This window comes from Equus quagga, chromosome 8 (genome assembly GCF_021613505.1).
Source record: "Equus quagga isolate Etosha38 chromosome 8, UCLA_HA_Equagga_1.0, whole genome shotgun sequence".
In the NCBI taxonomy this organism is placed as follows: domain Eukaryota; kingdom Metazoa; phylum Chordata; class Mammalia; order Perissodactyla; family Equidae; genus Equus; species Equus quagga.
This window is the reverse complement of record NC_060274.1, coordinates 119,270,772-119,288,505: the sequence shown is the minus strand read 5'-3', so window position 1 is coordinate 119,288,505 and position 17,734 is coordinate 119,270,772. Positions and strand designations below refer to the sequence as shown.

The following is a 17,734-nucleotide window of genomic DNA, read 5'->3' as shown; positions in this document are numbered from 1 at the left end:
TGGTATACAAGCCCCAAATTCTAACCACCCCTTTAAGTTACTCTTCACTGAGCACTTTGTGTGTGTATATATGTTGTACATGTGAATAAACCCTGTCTTTTCTCCTGCTAATCTGTCTTTTATCAGTTTAATTCACAGACCCCCAAGAAAAACAACTAAGAGGGTAGAGCAAAAATTTTTCCTCTCTGATATTCACAACTAAAGAACATGTTCCCACCCCACACTCCATGGTTATGGCAGGAATATAACCCAACTAGACACACTGAGGTACTAGCCTCAGTGAATCTCATATCAAGCAAGAGCCAAACTAAAAAATTGTCAGGATTATATTATAAATTCAAAATCCATCTAAGCCCCAATCACCATTCTCAGAAGTGAAGTCTCCCTATAGCCCTCATTTACATTTAGGGAGATTTACTGAAACGTACACTTTGGTCAGAGGAACAACTCACTCAGAGTATCTAGGATCCTGTGACCTTCCTTTTAAGCCTGACTTGACTTGTTTTCTTGTTCCTTTCAACTACCTAAAACTGTATGACCCTTGTATTATCTCAGTCTATATTTAGACTATTAGGTATCTTAGGATCTTCTTAGATCACCAAGAGTGATCCTCAAACAATCTGCTATGAAGGATCAGTTCTTTACTCTTTTATTTTCCCATTCATTGTAAACTGATACCTTCATAAAATAAAATGAAAATAAATTACTAGAAAAAGATTGATGCATGCACTTGGATGCTATAGCAATGCTGTGTCTCAATTTCTACACTTATCTTATCATAGACCTGAAACAGTTTGTGAACCATCTGTAGGCCACTCTTGAGTAGCACTGATCAAATCCAGTGATTTGCAGTTGAAAAGAGAGTGGGGATCAACATCCTATGCACACTGTCAACCCTGGGAGATTCTGATACATCTCCTCTTCCCCTGTGGTGATTGATTCATTGCTACTGGGATCTGTTGTTATTGGTACAAGCAGGAAAAAGGTGAGAATCATTGACCTAGTCTAAAACCTTCAAAGATGGAGAAGTTAGCTACTTTATTGGAATCCTAATATATTATGCTGCTTGGTCTTAAACAATTTGATCTTACTCTACATGACCCTTGTCACTTCACTTTAACTTGCTACCTTTGGAGTGTCTGAATGTGACAATGCTCAGTTGTAGCTCCCTGGTTAGGCCCAGCTACTGTCATCATTAGGCCCAGAGAATTTGGCTGTTTCCTACCAGAGATTATATCAACCCCTCTAGTGGATGAAAGTCTAAGGAAGGAGAAGAACAAATTGGTAGAAATAGCCTCTGAGCAGATTATATAGGAAAGGGTTAGCTGTCCTAACTCTACAATAGAAAATACTCCAACAGAGGCAACCAGATTTGGCAAAATCATAAGCTAGGAGAGAAACCCCTAGTCATGGCTACCATGGATCAACAGGTAACAAAATAGGGATGGAACAATCAGAGAACACACAAGGTGCTAAGCTATGGCTCAGCCATTCTTAAAGGGCTCCGTTCTTCTTATCATAGTGCCATAAGAAAGAGATTTAAAATTGCTCTTATGGATTTTTTGTATGAATATTCCTTTAGTCCTTTACCCATGGCATTGCTGTTCAACAGAAACACTCCAAATGACAATCCACTAGCATCTTCAAGACACAGGAAGAATGTCTGTGCACCATACAAGTTAGTTCCATCCTGTAGAAAGATAATTAAATTTACCATGTAATAATCTAAACCCAACATGGCTAGAAATGAATTAGGAAATCAGTGTTAATGATGTGAGTAATTAGCAGGGAACTCATGGTCAGAATGGCACAAATAAATTTTAAAAATACAAGATCTGTATTTGGTCAATGTTACTCAAGTGAATTAGTGTTCTCTTATTGAATGAGCCAGTTATGACCATTTATCTAGTAGGAACGTGAGAGCTTATGATATCTGTCAGGAGGTGGGAGAACAAGAATTTTGAAACTGTAGTTCAAAAAAAGCTCTTCTCTCAAAGAGGCTTGTCTTAACTTTGTCTCCAAGAGGCTTGACTTAACCCCATCTGCAAAAGCTCCATCAAACCTAATATCAATCAGGCATCTTTCTAATGGGCAACTAGACAGAGCTCCACTTGAGATAGCTAGTCTTTAGAAATTGAGTTGGCCTTCTAAGACATTAGAACAGTAGTTCTCAACCTGGGCTGCATCCCAGCCCAATTAAAACAGAATCCCTGGGGATGGAAGCAGACAGTGATATTTTGCTAAATTTTCCAAGGTGATTCCAACGTATTTTCATGTTTGAGAATCACTGCTCTAGAACAACACTTCTCAAAATTTGGTATGCATATGAATTACATAGGAACTTTGATTAAAAGTGGATTCTAATTCAGTCAATGCAAGAGGGAGCTGAGAGCCCACATTTCTCACACAGTTGTGCCCATTCAAGTAGCAAGGATCTGAGGTTCCTTATAAACAACCATCACCAGCCATTCCCAGAGGAGCAGCTCAGACTCAACCCTTTTTCTGTTTTCCTGATAAGCATATAGTATAGTAAGGAGCATGGGCTTTACATTAGACAGGCCAGGGATTAGATCTTATCTCTGTTACTTACAAACTTTTTTTTACATTGGGCTATTTATTTGGCTTTTCTGAGTCTCAATTTCTCATCTGTTAAATGGAATAAATTATATTTATTTTTTCAGAGGTTTTTTTGTAAAGATAATGTATAAAAATAGTCACTTATAAATTATTTCCTTGATCTCCTTTCATCCAGCCGCTAGTTCTGCTTAATCAGGAAAGTGGCTGAACAAGACCTATATGTAGCATTGCTGAGCCTAGAAAATAACTCTGCTTTGGGTTTTAGCAATCAAAACAAAACAAAATAAAACAGAACAATAATAACAAAATTCTATTTCTTCTATTCTTTAACTGTCTCAAACATTCTTCACGTAAAGAATAATTAATACAGTATTTTAGTTGATATTTTATTCTATTTTGCTGACAAATCTGGTAAGTCGGTGATTGATAAAGGTCAACCAAAAATATGAAGATAATAACCAACATATTGAGCAGAGTCGATATTAATAATGTTTTCTCCACAACTAGTTAGTTCAAAATTAAAATAAAATGAAAAATAGTTGACATTTATTAAAATGAAAAATAGTTGACATTTATTGAGCACTTTCTACATGCCAGACGCTCTTCTAGAGACTCTATGTGTATTAATTCGATTAATTCCCATCACAACCCGATGAGGTAAGTACATTACCCCCATTTTACAGATGAGGAACTGAAGACAGAGAGAGGTGACTTGCCCAGAAGCACATACCTAGTGAGTAGTAGTGCCGGAATTCAGACTCAGACAGCCTCATCCTAGAATCTGACTCTTACCCATTATACTGTCCTGCTGGGAGTGATCTTCAAGAATGAAGCTACGGTATTCAACGGAGAAGGGCCCACCCTGAAAGCTTACCCCATTGGGGGTTGTGTCCCTATTAAATATGGGCCAGGTCTTCCAATTCATATCATGACGGTACTGCTGGTGCACATGTTCTCCCAGCCCATACACATTAGCGCTCGGCAGACGGATGGAGAGCTGCAGGAACTGATCAGCAAACAAGAGGGGCCCAATGCTTGAGTCAAACCTAGATACAGATGGGAAACACAGGGACAAGTGGGCAAGTAGGATGGAGAGAACACAACTGCTTAGCAAAGTATTCTTTATATTTCACTCAATACCCCCTATTTAATTGGCCCAATTTGTCCTCCTCTGACATTTTTCCCTGGACACTAAGAGATCAGGACTTTTTGAGGACAGGTATCACGTGACACATTTCTTAGATTTGTCCCCTAGACACCATACCAACATGACCAGAATACTATTCTTATATTATAGTAGATGTCCCATAAATAGTTATGGATGGATAGGTGGTCAAATTGATGGAGGAAAGAAAGGGAAAGATAAAGAGGAAAAAATGATCAAACAGAGAAAAAAACAGAAAAAGGACATGATCCAGTGCCTGGCCTATAACAAATACTTAGTAATAAAGCACACACAAAAAAAGGAAGAAAGGAAGAAAAAGTATACATTTGTAGGTGGAGAGTCTGGTCACCAACAGTGGGCTCCCAACCTTCAGGAATGCTGTTGAAATGCACTCTTCCTCAGGCGTGCAACCTCCCTTCCCCATAACCTTCCTAGTCTGAACCTTGGACAGATTTTCAAAACTTACAGAACACGATTGTTGCTTCTTCTGGTCACTTTGATGCTAAATGGCTGTTTTGAGACCATAACTTCATAGGTCAAGGCAGAAGCAGCATTTCCATTGAAGGATTGCACGTGTTCATGGGGCACTTCGTACCTGTCCTGGTTTTGGTCAGTTAACTGTCCAGAGAGAGAACAGAAAGCCAAAATGAGAATTTCTCTGTTTTTCCAAAACAGAAGCATCCTTAACAACACAAGTGCTTCCCAATATCTGTGCTCATGGTACTGGAACTCAGGCACTGATCCAAATGGCATTATGTCTGAGGTAGACCTCACATTATATTACCAAATTCAAATGCTTAACTCTTAGGCATAAATTAATCTTTAGGTAGAAATACACACTGCAAGTCTGCATAGAGGGGCTATCCCTAGAATTTTCAAAGCTGTGATAATTCTTTTTCTTTTCCCTCCTTACTACATCTCACAGGGTATCAAGGGCGAATAAGTGATGGCCAAAGCTCACCAGTCAACTCATAATACATGTTTTGGAAGTTATCTCATTGAAGGAAGGCTATAGATGCCTTCAACACATAGGTGCTAAGTAACAATAATGACAGTAGAGAAAAACACCTCCATTAGCAAAATTTTCTATTTTGTAGTAACAGCAGACATCAGGGAGAGAAGAAGAACCTCTCAAAAAGATTTTGGAAGAATAAATTAACTACCTTAAAGTGGAAACGATTAGATGTCTGACATTCCGCTGTGAGAAGGACATTGTTGACATCATTTCCAAACAGAGATGGAGAAGGCAACCTTTTCAACTGGGCTGTGAATCCTAGTATGTAGAGGGGAAGAGATTTACATAGCTGGCTGTGTACATTTGCAAACAATAGATACGAAAAATCAGGCTTTATGTTTTAAAGGGGCTGGTGAAAAGACTTTAATTCCCCAAAGAAGGGAAGAGATAGATACCCCATCATACACATATGCTACCTGGGACCAGATTCTGAAGCTGGACATTGATTGTCATTACCTTATCCAAAATCCATGCCTCTCTTCTACAAAAAATGATTGAAAATCTCCCCTAAAAGGCCTAACTCTCATCCCACTGGCCCATCAGGCATTCTTTGTTAATCACACACACTTTACACTCTCAGCCCTCAATGTGTGTATACATTATTCCTTCTCAGTTATTTTCATCTTACATCAAGGTGACCATGTACATTGATGCCATCTCCCTAGTTACATGATAAGCCAGGTGAGAGTTGAGACCTTATTAGAAAAACCCTTTAATCCAAGGGTCTCTGGAGGGGACGCATGACTCTTCCTTTATACTAAGAGCCTCCCCAAGATAGTCACCTCCTGTTATCCCCCAGAATGTTTATTATTATGCCCTTCATTTTAAGGTGGGAGAAAGAAGAGGAGATATTTAGTCCATGAACGCTGACATTGACTAACTTTCATAAAATGTTTATAAAATTGGAATTGTTTCCATATCATTAAACTCACATTATATTAGAGTTATAAGTAACCTCAGAGGTTACTGAGGTCAAATCACTCCCCTTAACAGTTAGAAACTTGGGAACCAAAGGGGTCACGATGTTTTACAAGGTTACAAAGGTACATAAATGTAGAGTCAGAAATAGAGCACGTTTCTCAACTCCCAAGGTAGTGATATTTTCCTTGATGCTAAAATAGATTCTAGTCCTTGATTAAGAGTAGGGCCCACCTTCTGTCACATGCAGTGATATGGCCATGCCCAGCAATACTCTTCATGTCACCACAGCTCTCCTCTGGAGCAAACAGAGCCAGCCTCCAGAGGGTCTGGAGCCCCCGTCATGGTCTGGCTTACCTGCATTTGTGTTTACAAGGTTGTCCTCCATTTGATAACCATGACTCTGAGAATAGTAGCACCAGGGCACACTTATGGGTCCCTGAGGATTCCAACAGCAGCCACGCTGGTCACATGTGGCCTGAAATAAGAGATTCGTCAAAGGAAATCTGTTTGTTTGCAGAACACTATCGTTTTAAACATAATTTGAGCTTGTAGTATCATCAATCTCATTTTAAAAATAAGGGAACTGATATTTAGAGAAATTGTGCAGAGCTTGTACTCAAAACTAATTTTTCTGGCCAATGTCCTTCCTTGTTTTGTTATTATATAACAATATAGATACTGCAACATAGTCCATATCTGTCATCACAATAAAATTGATAAATTTAGTTAAATATTCTAAACTACAATATAGTTATATCACCAGCAACTCAAAATTACAAATGGAGTTTCATTTATATTGGTTTCGGATTAAAAAATAAAAGACTTTGCAATCAACTTTATTCAGAAGCTTTGAAATCAAATCGATTTTGCTTTGACTTTTAAACGTGTATGTTACATATATGTGTGTTATGTATATGTGGCATATATATACGCACTTGTATATACATATAAGTATATATACTCTCTCAACTTCTCCCAAGGCGAAAAATAATTGTTCCTTGAAATCCAAATAGATTCTAGTTCTTATTTACTAAAGGTGCCTGCCTTATACCACAATTGATGACTGAATCAGGTGGAGACTAAAATGAATATAATCCCTTTCTCATGTCAACTAATTTGCGAGAAGCTACCAGATTAAATACAAAAAGTACAAAGACATCTCTCCTCTTGAGTGCGGGCTAGTCCTAGTGACTTATAACTAAAAGAATATGGCAAAGATAATGGGATATGGTTTCTGAGATTAGATTACAGAAAGATTTCTGTCTCCTGTCTTGCTTGCTCTCTTTCACTTGCTCTGTTGGAACCTCACTGTGGGAGAAGTGAGATGTTGTATTGTGGAGAGATCCACATGGCAAGGAACTGAGGGAGGTCTCTGGCCAATAACCAGCAAGGAACTGAGGCCCTCAGTCCAACAATCCTTGAGGAGCCAAATTCTGCCAACAATCACATGAATGAGCTTGAAAAGCATCATCCCACCATCCCAGCAGACACCTTGGTTGCAGTCTTCTGAAAAACTTTGAGCCAAAAGCACCCAGCTGTACCAAGGCCAGATTTCTGACCATAAAAACTGTGAGAAAATACTGTTTGTGGTGTTAAGCCATTAAGTTTGGGGATAATTTGTTAAACAACAGTAGATAACTAATACCTCCTGCTACATTATTTACAGATGAAGAACCTGAGGCCCAGAGAAGTAAGGTTCACAGAAGTGAGGTGACCTGCCACAGGTTACTTAATAGCTATTGAGAAGGCAAGGACCAAAACTTAGTTCTCTTGCTATCCATTTCATTTTTTCTATACTCTGGGATGAGTATCTGCTAAGCACATTTTTAGGAGGATATGGCAATGCTTTGGAGATGATAAGACAAAAATAAATTGTTTAGATATGCGAACAATTAGATTTAATCAAATGCCAGTTTTTATGCTAATAGAAAATATTAGAGATGGAAAAACTCTGTCCATCTGTGGTTTATATTGCTATGGGATCAGGTTTCACCGTGTGCTCAACTTCAATCAGCAGTTTTGTTTTTTCCTTTCAAAACCCATTCAGCTGAAACTTCAGTATGACACGAAAAGAGAAAGGTTCTGAAAAGAGTGTTGCACAGAATGGTTTTGTGTGCTCCCCAAAGCTTAATAATTTCTTCCTTGAACTGGAAAGGGCAGAGATCAAAGAGTGACCAAAGTAGCAAGAAAAGTAAACACTCTCTGTTGGCCAACATGAAAATACCGGTTCCATAGTGGAGCTAAGCAATTATGAGGAGAAGGGGAAAGAGAAGCAGAGCACGGGCAGTGCTTATCAACAAGAGAGTAAAAAGTATGTGAGACCCAGGAAAACAGGTGTAGAGAGAAACTATAAAAAATGACGACATGAATAGGATTGAAGGCACACAAAAAACAATCAGACCCAAGGCATAAAATTCCCCTTTAAGTTGGACATGAGAATGAAAATTTAAGAGAAACTGCCAAAATAGTAATATACTGTATGACTGCCAATATAAGACCGAGGGGAAAACTAAGGGGAAAAATCCTAAATGTAAAAAATAAGGAAAGAAGACATGTATATGGCTGCGGGGAGGGGGGAGTAAGGAGCAGTATATAAAGAACAGAACAAATGGAAAACACAAAATGAGACAGAAGAAAAATTGTCATCACAATAACTGTATAATTTAAATTCATCAGTTATTCATGATAAAATTCTTCACAAACTGGGAATAAAAAGTAACTTCCTTAGTTGGGTAATGGGAATCTACCAAAAAACCTACAATAAGCATCTTACTAAATGCCAAAATGTTAGAAATATTTCCTGTAAAATCAAAGACTAGGTGACCCATGTTTATGACTTCTTATAATTAAAAATATATTGGAGGTCCTAACAATACAATAGGACAAGAAAAGAAAGAAAATTTATAAGATTTAAAAGTATGAAGCTAAATTATCATTATTTCCAGACATAATATTGTCTAGGTAGAAAACCAAGATAATTTATAGAATGAAATCCAAAATAAGTATTATTATATTAAACCTTTTATTTTTGTTTTAAAGTTGTGACTTTTTCCAAATGCAAGGGGCAAAAGGTTAGAGTTGCCACTAGGAGGTGGGGGAGGCTATATGAAGAGCAGGTTTCGGGATGTAAATGTGGGAGACAGAGTGTTCAGTTTTGACATGCTGGTTTTGATTTATCTATTAAACATCTAAGTGGAGATGCTGAATTGGCAGTTGCATAGATAAATCTGGGAATTCAGGAAAGTGATTTAGGCTGGAGGCATTAACTGTGATTTGCAAGCACATAGGAGTTGCCATTTATAAACATCATACCGGATGAAACCATCAAGAGATTGAGTGTAGATAGAGAAGAGATTTACAACATTTAGAGGTCGTATAGAAGCAGAGGAATAATGAAAGAGGTCAAAAGGTACAAATTTCCGGTTATAAAATAAATAGGTCACGAGGATGTAATGTACAACATGGTGATCATAGTTAATAACACTGTATCGTATATTTGAAAGTTGCTAAGAGAGTAGATCTTAAAAGTTCTTATCACAAGACAACAAATTTTTAACTATGTATGGAGACAGATGTTAACTAGACTTATTGCAGTGACCATTTTGCAATGTATACAAATATTGAATCACTACCTGAAGCTAATATAATGTTGTATGTCAATTACACCTCAATTTAAAAAGATAAATAAAAAGAAGAAGAAGAGAAGGAATCAGTGAAGGAAACTGGGAATAGAGGTGGCTGTTGGTTTAGCCACAAATGAAGAGGATGCGGTGTCCTGTGAAGCACTGGCCCTTAGACATGATTTAGGCACTGTCAGCAGCTACAATTCCAACGACAATGTGAGCTGAGAGTTTCTTCTCCTGTCCAGATTTAAGCCACCCACACTTTAGCTCTTTTTGGATCATCCATCTTGCCTCAAGATATGGTGTTCATAAATTCTCAGCTTCTGTGGAGAGTAGGATATCTGAGCTTATTAAACAGGCAGTTAGGAACAGGTGGGGAATTGCCTTATTAGGTGAGGAAAAATTTGGAGGGAGAGAGGAAAAACAATGTTCAAAGTTGAAAGTTGGGGGCTAGGAATCATATGAATTTGATTATTAAAGTCCATTTTATGCCCCATGCTGGTGAAAACTTATTAGAACTAAACTTCGACATTCTAGTAAAATATTTGATGTAAAATAATATTCCTTTAGAGCATTCAAAATGCCCTCAGTGCCCCCTTGTCTCCTTGCTGATAGGCTAGTAATAATAATTTTTTTAAATGTTGTAACTTTTTTCCTTTTCACCATTAGGCCTTTAATCTTCCTGGAATTGTTTATGAGATACGATGTAACATAGGAGTATATAAGTTTGACTACGCTATTAAAATTTAAAACTTCTGTTCATCAAGGCAGCATAAAATAGGTGGACATGGCCTCATAACAGTAGAAAATATTTGCAACGTATATGATAAAAACAAGAATTAGAATCCAGAATAACACAAACAAGAAACTTGTACAAATCAAAAAAGCTGAAGATAAGCATTTCAATATAAAATTGGGCAGAAGATAGAAAGAGGAAATTCACAGAAAAAAAACAACTGAAAGATGTTCACTCACACTGATATTTAGGAAAATTAGCACTAAACCACAACGGGATACTATTTTATAACATTCAAAATGGCAAAATTCCAAAAGGCTGTCAATCCCAGTTGTTACTGAGGATTCAGAGAATGATGGTGAGGTGGTAAATTTGCACAACCATTTTGGACATCAGTTTGGCAATATGCAGCAAACTTGAAGATGTGAATCCAAATCCTTACACATACAAGTAAAAACATGTACAAGAATAGTGAGAATAGCATTGTTGAAGTTGCAAGATACTGGAAAAAAACTAAATTTCTATTAACTGGAGAAAGAAAGATTTTGATATACCATTTTATAGTGAGAGTAAATGAACTGGAAATTCATATCAATATAGATAAATCTCACAATGTTAAGTGGAAATAACCGCAAAAAAATGTATTTCATTTATAGGTTATATATGTGTATATATATATATATATATAATTTATAAGTACATATGTAGGTAGTAAATGTACAAAGAAATGCATGATAAATACTACCGACTTCAGAATTGTGCTTATTTCTAAAGAGGACAGAGATACAGCAGAGGTATATGGGGGAATTCATCTCTACTAATAATGTTTTATTTCTTAAGCTGGATAGTGGTAATATACTCTTGTACATCTCTAATATTTATTAATAATTCTTTTAAAGAAGTTAAGTGCTATGTAGAAAGAAAATCAAAACCAAAGTGAGAATAACAAAGAACTACCCATTTTCTCAATTTCCCCTCCTTTTTTTGAGTTCCAAATTCATCATTATTTCCAGAATTTCCACATATAGGATTATCAAGAATACTATAATAACCACACGTAATAAATATGAAAAGACAGTCTGAAAACATTCCATACTTTCATCAAAATCCCTTCTAACACAGTAACCTAAAGAATGGCTGAAAAATGTACCAACTTCACCCTTTGTGTCAGCTCTATCTTATGCCAGAACTCTCAAACTGTGGTCCCTATCAGAATCACCTGGAAAACTTGGCACATGTGCACAAGCCCAGCCCTGTCCTATTGCACTGAAGCTAGAACTCGGGCAGTCTTTGTCAGCCCCCCAAGTGATTCTGAATCAGACCAGAGTTTCAGAACTGCTGCTCTAGAACAATGATTGTCAGTCTTGGCTGAACATTTAAATCACCTGGCAAACATTTAAAAAATAACCATGCCTGGGCTCCACTCCAGAAGAATTAAATCAGAAACTCTAGGGTGGATCCTGGGCATGAGCATCTTTTAAAATCTTTCCACGTGATTCTAATGTGTACCCAACGCTCAGAACCACTTCTCTAGAAAATCATAGTTGGGAGACATGTAATTCACGCTCCTCGAAGGATGGCAGAAAAGAGAAGAAAACAGGAAGTAGTAAGACAAAAATGGATAATCCATGACTCAGTACTGTTACAGAAGAAAAAAACAGGAAGACCCCAAGACTTCGTTGTGCTGATCAGAGTGATGGGTAGAAACGAGGAACGGAAAAAGTCTAAAGGGATCTGTCACAGACCCTCTCTCCTAACACAACGTTTAGCATGTAGGTCTTTTGGTTTTAAAAAGACTTTCTCAAATATTTTAATATAAAAAAGAGAAATTGCTGCCCTTTATACCGAAAAGCATATGTCAAAAGAGAAATCAGATATCAACCAGAAACTTCCTCAGAAGTAACTCCACATGTCTTTCCACAATGTGAGTTGAAAATAATTTACTGGTAAGATTACACGTGACTTGGAATGTGTGCATCATTAGATCATTAGAAAGCAGCAGATCTAAGATTTTTTTAAAAATCAGGACCTCAGCAACTGTAGCATTTAAAAAAGAAAGAAGGCAACATTGCAAGAGCAAATGCAAGCAGGTGAGAACAAGTGAGAGTGGGCCTGAGTGAGTCAGCAGCATTAGCCATCGCCTGCCACTGGGGGGACTGGGGATGGGACGGGCTCCCTTCCAATCTGCACCGGCCTCGCTCATTCAGCCCTGCCAACCACCCTAACACCTATCGCTTGTGCTGGCTCCTCTAACACTGTGCAGTCCCATCCACCTCCGTTCTGTATTGTCCAGTGGCTCTATACAGCCTTTACGCTTACTAATGCCTATTTCAGGCAAAAAAAGCATTTGTGTGTGGCTGTTTACAATGGCTGCAAGTTCTCTGACACACTTCCCATCAGAAGGTGAGGTCTTTGCCCTTCCCGTTGAATCAGGCCTGACCTCTGACTGATTTGACCAACAGAGTGCAACAAAAGTGGTGCAATGCAGGTTCTGGCCTCGCCTTTAGAGGACTGGCAGACTTCCCCTCTGTCTCTGGCAGCCCAAAGCTACCATATAAGAAGTCCAAGTACCCCGCTGGAGACACCACATGAGAGGGAGAGGGGACAGGTGAGGTCAGCCTTATTTCCATCTTCATTGAGGTGCCAGGCAGGTGAGGGAAGACATGTTGAACCCTCCAGACCAGATCAGCCACCAACTGTATACCACCAAGTAATCCCAGTAACGCCACGTGGAACAGGACAGTCACCCAGCCCAATCCTGCCCAAATCTCTGACCCATAAAATCAGGAGATATAATAAAATGATCGTTGTTTTAAGCCATTAAGTTTGGGGCAGCTCATTTTGCAGAAGCAGATAAACGGAGTGGCTGTGCTCTAAGAAAACAGGGCACTTGAGCAATTTTAGCGAGGCTGGTGTTTCAGTCCAACATGGAGGGAACGTGGAATAGGTAAGAAGCAACAGGGCTCACCGCTGCCAAGCTCTTCTCAGAATAGCTTTATCATTGACCTGCAGGGACTCCTAAAAACATGGGAAATAGAAATCCATTTTTAAAGTATCCAGTTTCTATATTTCTTCTGCCCTCTGTTGACATAGATAACAAAGACTTTATTTTCTACAATACCATGAGAACCTGATATTGTAAACAAAGAGTAGAACCAGAAAAGTCTTGATACAAGTGCAATGAGGAAAATATCCCATTTTCAAACAGTGGCAGGAATTTTCGAAGCTGAAAGACACTTGATGATCAAGGACTTCCAAATCACCTTCTAGTCATTAAAACATTTCCTAGCAATTTTTAATGTTCAGCAAGTTTGAACAAACGAGTGAATGAATAAAATTAATCTCAACTCAGTGAAATGCCTTAACTATAGGCTATTTTATGATATATGCATTCTGAGTCAGGTTTTAAAAGTTAACTTGACCACTTCCTTCCATCCCAAAGTGAAGTCTGACGGCAAAGACTTTCAAGCGAGTATGCCACCTTTGCAATTCCCGTGATCCAGACCTTCTAGTTCCCAAGATCATACTGCAGTGAATGTGCAGAGTACATGTGCCAGGACCTTTGACGTCACTATTTTAAAATCTAGTTAACCACAGAGTTTAGTAGCGTGCCTGGCACACGTTCAGTAGTCATTTGTTTTATGAATACCTTTATCTGAGCACACTGCCTCATTTCACTGATAAGGATTTGACAGTCTGCAAGAAAATGTGACTTAGTGATCAAGTTACAGAGTTTTTCAGACACAAAACCAAGACTAGAGCCTAGTACCCCAGGTCCCCTAACATGCTGCTGCCCAATGGCTACTCTATCAATTCAAGGCATAAAACATAAACTTAAGGCTCTATCAGAGATTTTGCAGCTCACTGCTCTTTGCAGTACCATGGAATGGCTCTTAACTAATGCTGTGTGAACACAGAGTAACTTTGAAGGTGGACACTTTTAACAGTCTTGGCAAAATGCAATGTACTTGCTGATATATCATAAAATTTGATCCACTAAACCCTTATTGATAAGAAACTAGAATTTGGAAAAAGACATCATAAGCCAATAAATAAATTACCAAGTATATGTTTTATCAAATGACAAAGTTTCCTAATAAGAAATACGGTAACGTTTCAAATGTAATAAAGATGACCGTTAGTATTATTGGTTTTCATAGGAAACACATAATTGTAAACTGTTCTTGGCCTGACCATTCTGCAATGGTTACTTAAGGCATGCAGGTTTGTTTTGAGCAGGTAAACTTGTTCTCCTGTGTTTATACCGTACATTCTAATCCTGAAAATCAAAGAGATTAAAACTATTATCTACCATCTCTTTCCCTAGCTGGATATCTGGAATTTACACTAAAAATTTCTGCTCCCTGCCATCAATGAGATCATTCAACTCTGAATTCTGGAATTGTGGATAAAAGGCTTTATCAAGAAAGTGGGAAGTGATATACTCTTTCAGAATGGACAGGTTCAGGATAAACGTAGAGAGCTGTGTCTAAAATCTGCATGGGAGGAGGATCTAAGCGTGGCCCTAGACGCACAAAGAAGGTTAAATATTTGGTGTTAGATGACAGAATGAAATGTTTGGGCTTTACCCAATGTACAGTAATGAATGCCGTCAACACTCGAGTTAGGTAGAAATATAGTGAAAGTAGGATATTCACCAGAGCAGGTTCAGTCATGCATGTAATGGAATAGATAGGGGAGAAATGGAATTCCGAAGAGATGCTAGAAGGCTACTGCAGTAATCCAGTCATGAGGTAGTGATGGTCTAACATGATGGCAGTGAGAATGGAGATGAAATGCTTATTCTGGGAAATATGTGAAGTAAAATGTTTTAAAGTACATGAAATACTGACAAAAAGGGTTGAAAGGAAGAGCCAAGCAAAAGTTCTGCTGCTTCCACCTCAGAGACTAGAAGTGTAATGGAACTATAACAGAAATCTGAGAGCTGAGGAGGGAAAAGAGAGCTGGTGAGGAGGTAAATGGGTTCAGCGGATATGACAGTGAGCTATCCAAGGGAAGCTGCCCTGCAACCAGCTAAAGCCCAGAACTAACGATCAAGACTAGAGATTTAGATGCCTGACAACATTTTTTTTTTTTCTGAGACCCATGAAAGTGACGCCTGGAGCTCATTCTCTCCAAAAAACTCTCCCAAGAATACTCAAAGTGGTTTGACAGATTACTTTATCCTGTCCTGGACACAGGATTCTCTCCCATTACTGTAAGAAACAATGGGATTCACAACAAAGAACCATCTGAAGGGAAATTTATACTCTTAGATCTTTATAAGTAATCCTGGGAGAAAGATGATAGAAGTGTTAACTGGCATATCGATACCCTCAACACTAGAACATTATGCCTGGTCTGGCGTCATGTTCATAATTTCTTCCCATTCTCCTCCTCCACATAACCACATACTTTCCTTTAACAAGTACATTATATAAATACATCATTATCCATAGATTCAGCCTCTCAACAACTGTCTGGATCAGCATATAGCATCCAGGGTACTTAAAATGTGCAACAAAATACCTAAGATATACCTTCTATGAAAAAAACAGATTGTTGAAAGGGCTTAGATAAAGAAAAGCAGATCCACGTATGAATTCCAAGGTCATAGATTAATTCAGTTGGTTATAACACGTAGAAAAAAGGCAAAGGTCGTTTATTGAACCACAATCTTGATATCACAGCATTTATTAAAAGGTCTTATAATAAAACACCAAAGAAACATTTCTGAGGCAATAATGACATCTGAAGGTCACCAATAGCCAGTAACAAGATGGAGTGTCGTAGGAGAGTGAACAGACTTCAGGATGCATTAGTCTTCTCGGTGAGCTTCTGAGCAGCTCGTTTCCTGGCACACTATGACACGGGCAAGTAGATGGTTGTGAATCAACTTTCTGCAAACACTTGTGCCAAACATTCTGCTTAAATGCAACACATCTAGACCACAATTTCCCATTTCTATTGACAAAGCAGCACACTGATGGTCCTCCGTCATCAAGCTCCAATCTACCTTTCAGTCTTAAACATTGTGTTCTCTCTGGCACTCACCTTCTATCGGGGCCATATGGGACCATTCCATATGTTATGCATGCGCCCCACAATTTCCTCTTCTGTAACTTTATTTACATTATCTCTTCTATCTTGAATTCACTTCCCATTCCTCCCATTTCTGTCAAAACCCTACTTATCTTTAATTCCAGACTGTCACGTTCTCCTTGATAGTAATCTCTGCTATTTTGTGATCCCCACAGTATTTCCTTTAGATCTTATGAAATTTTTATTTATATTCCAGTTATTTATTTACTTATCTCCTCTACTAGAATCTATGACAAGAAAAATATTTAGTTTAATTGTACATATCACCCAAAATGCTAAACTTTGTGACATTTGGCCCCATACTGAAGTGCTTTTTTATTCTTTCACCCTGTCTTCTTTTTCCATTATTTCTAAGTCTTTTATTCTCTCTTTGTTTCCCATTACATGATTCCATTCAGCCTTAAATGCCACTCCTGGCTGTTGTGTATCACATAAAAAAAAAAAACAACCTCCTCTACCTGACTTCCAAGTTCTTCCAAAATCTGAATTCACCTTTTCCGTTCGGCCTCATTTCTTCCTACTCCAAGCAGGCAAGTCTCTTCACAAATCCAGGAGAAGGTTATGTTCATTTCAGTTAGGGTAAGAAGCCAGATAAAAGGGACCAAATACTACAACAGGCTTGGTAAGGTAAATTGGTCTAACTGGGATTCCTTCCTACCTTAGCAGGCTTGCCTTCGGGGCTGCTGCCCTTCTATGCCCTAACAGCTGGTCAAGCCACTGCTTTGTCCTTTCCTGGGGATTTCCTCATCCTTAACTACTTACCATATTGGACATCTCTCTTGCCTTCAACACAGTCTCTGGGCTTCCTGACTAGTTTTGTTCCAATACTTTGCTCCATATTGCCATTCCTGGGCGTTTACTCTCCTCTAAGCTATTTATCTGGCTCTGGTTCCTTTCTCTGCCTTAACTTCCAGCTTCCCCACCAGCCAAATCCGTCACATCCATGGTTGAGCTCTCATCTGTCCTCCCTTTGCTGCCTTAGTTCTCTCTGAATCAGCATCTATGCCATTTCAGTCAGTCCCAAAGGCTCAAGTTGTAACAATTCCAACTTTCCACAGTTCCCATCTCTGTAGCTTTGTCCATGCTATGGGCTGGATTGTGTCTCCCAAAAAGATATGTTGAAGTCCTAGTCCTCAGTACCTCAGAGTGTGATCTTATTTGGGAATAGGATTGTTGCAGATATAATTAGTTAAGATGAGATCATACTGGAGTAGAGTGGGCCCTTAATCCAATATGACCAGTGCCCTTATAAAAATGGGAAACTTGAATATACACACACACAGGGAGAATGCCATGTGATGATGGAGGCAGAGACTGGAGTGACGAAGCTATAAGTCAAGGAACGCCAAGGATCGATGGTAGTCACCAAAAGCTAGGAAAGAGGCATGGAACAGATTCTTCCTCAGAGCCCTCAAAAGGAACAAACCCTGTCAACAACTTGATTTTGGACTTCTAGCCTCCAGAAGTATGAGGAAAAAAAACCAGAAAAGAAAAAAATGTCTTTTGGTATTAGGACCTTTAGACAAACCAAAACAGTAACTCTCAAGAACATCACAGATTATTCCAGCCTATTAATAATAGGATGGCTACAGAGA

General features: G+C 38.5%; 1 protein-coding gene across 3 annotated transcripts in view; it reads right to left on the bottom strand.

Moving 5' to 3' along the window:
- MGAM (maltase-glucoamylase) overlaps positions 1-17,734 on the bottom strand; it is an 87,417-nt gene that overhangs the window by 51,463 nt on the left and 18,220 nt on the right. For all 3 annotated transcript variants that reach the window (XM_046668864.1, XM_046668863.1, XM_046668861.1), the window contains 5 exons: positions 6,033-6,153; positions 4,906-5,015; positions 4,209-4,360; positions 3,452-3,623; positions 1,591-1,690 (listed from right to left, as the gene is read on the bottom strand). In XM_046668864.1, the coding sequence (XP_046524820.1) occupies positions 1,591-1,690; positions 3,452-3,623; positions 4,209-4,360; positions 4,906-5,015; positions 6,033-6,153 (655 nt within the window). The remainder of the gene's footprint in view (positions 1-1,590; positions 1,691-3,451; positions 3,624-4,208; positions 4,361-4,905; positions 5,016-6,032; positions 6,154-17,734) is intronic.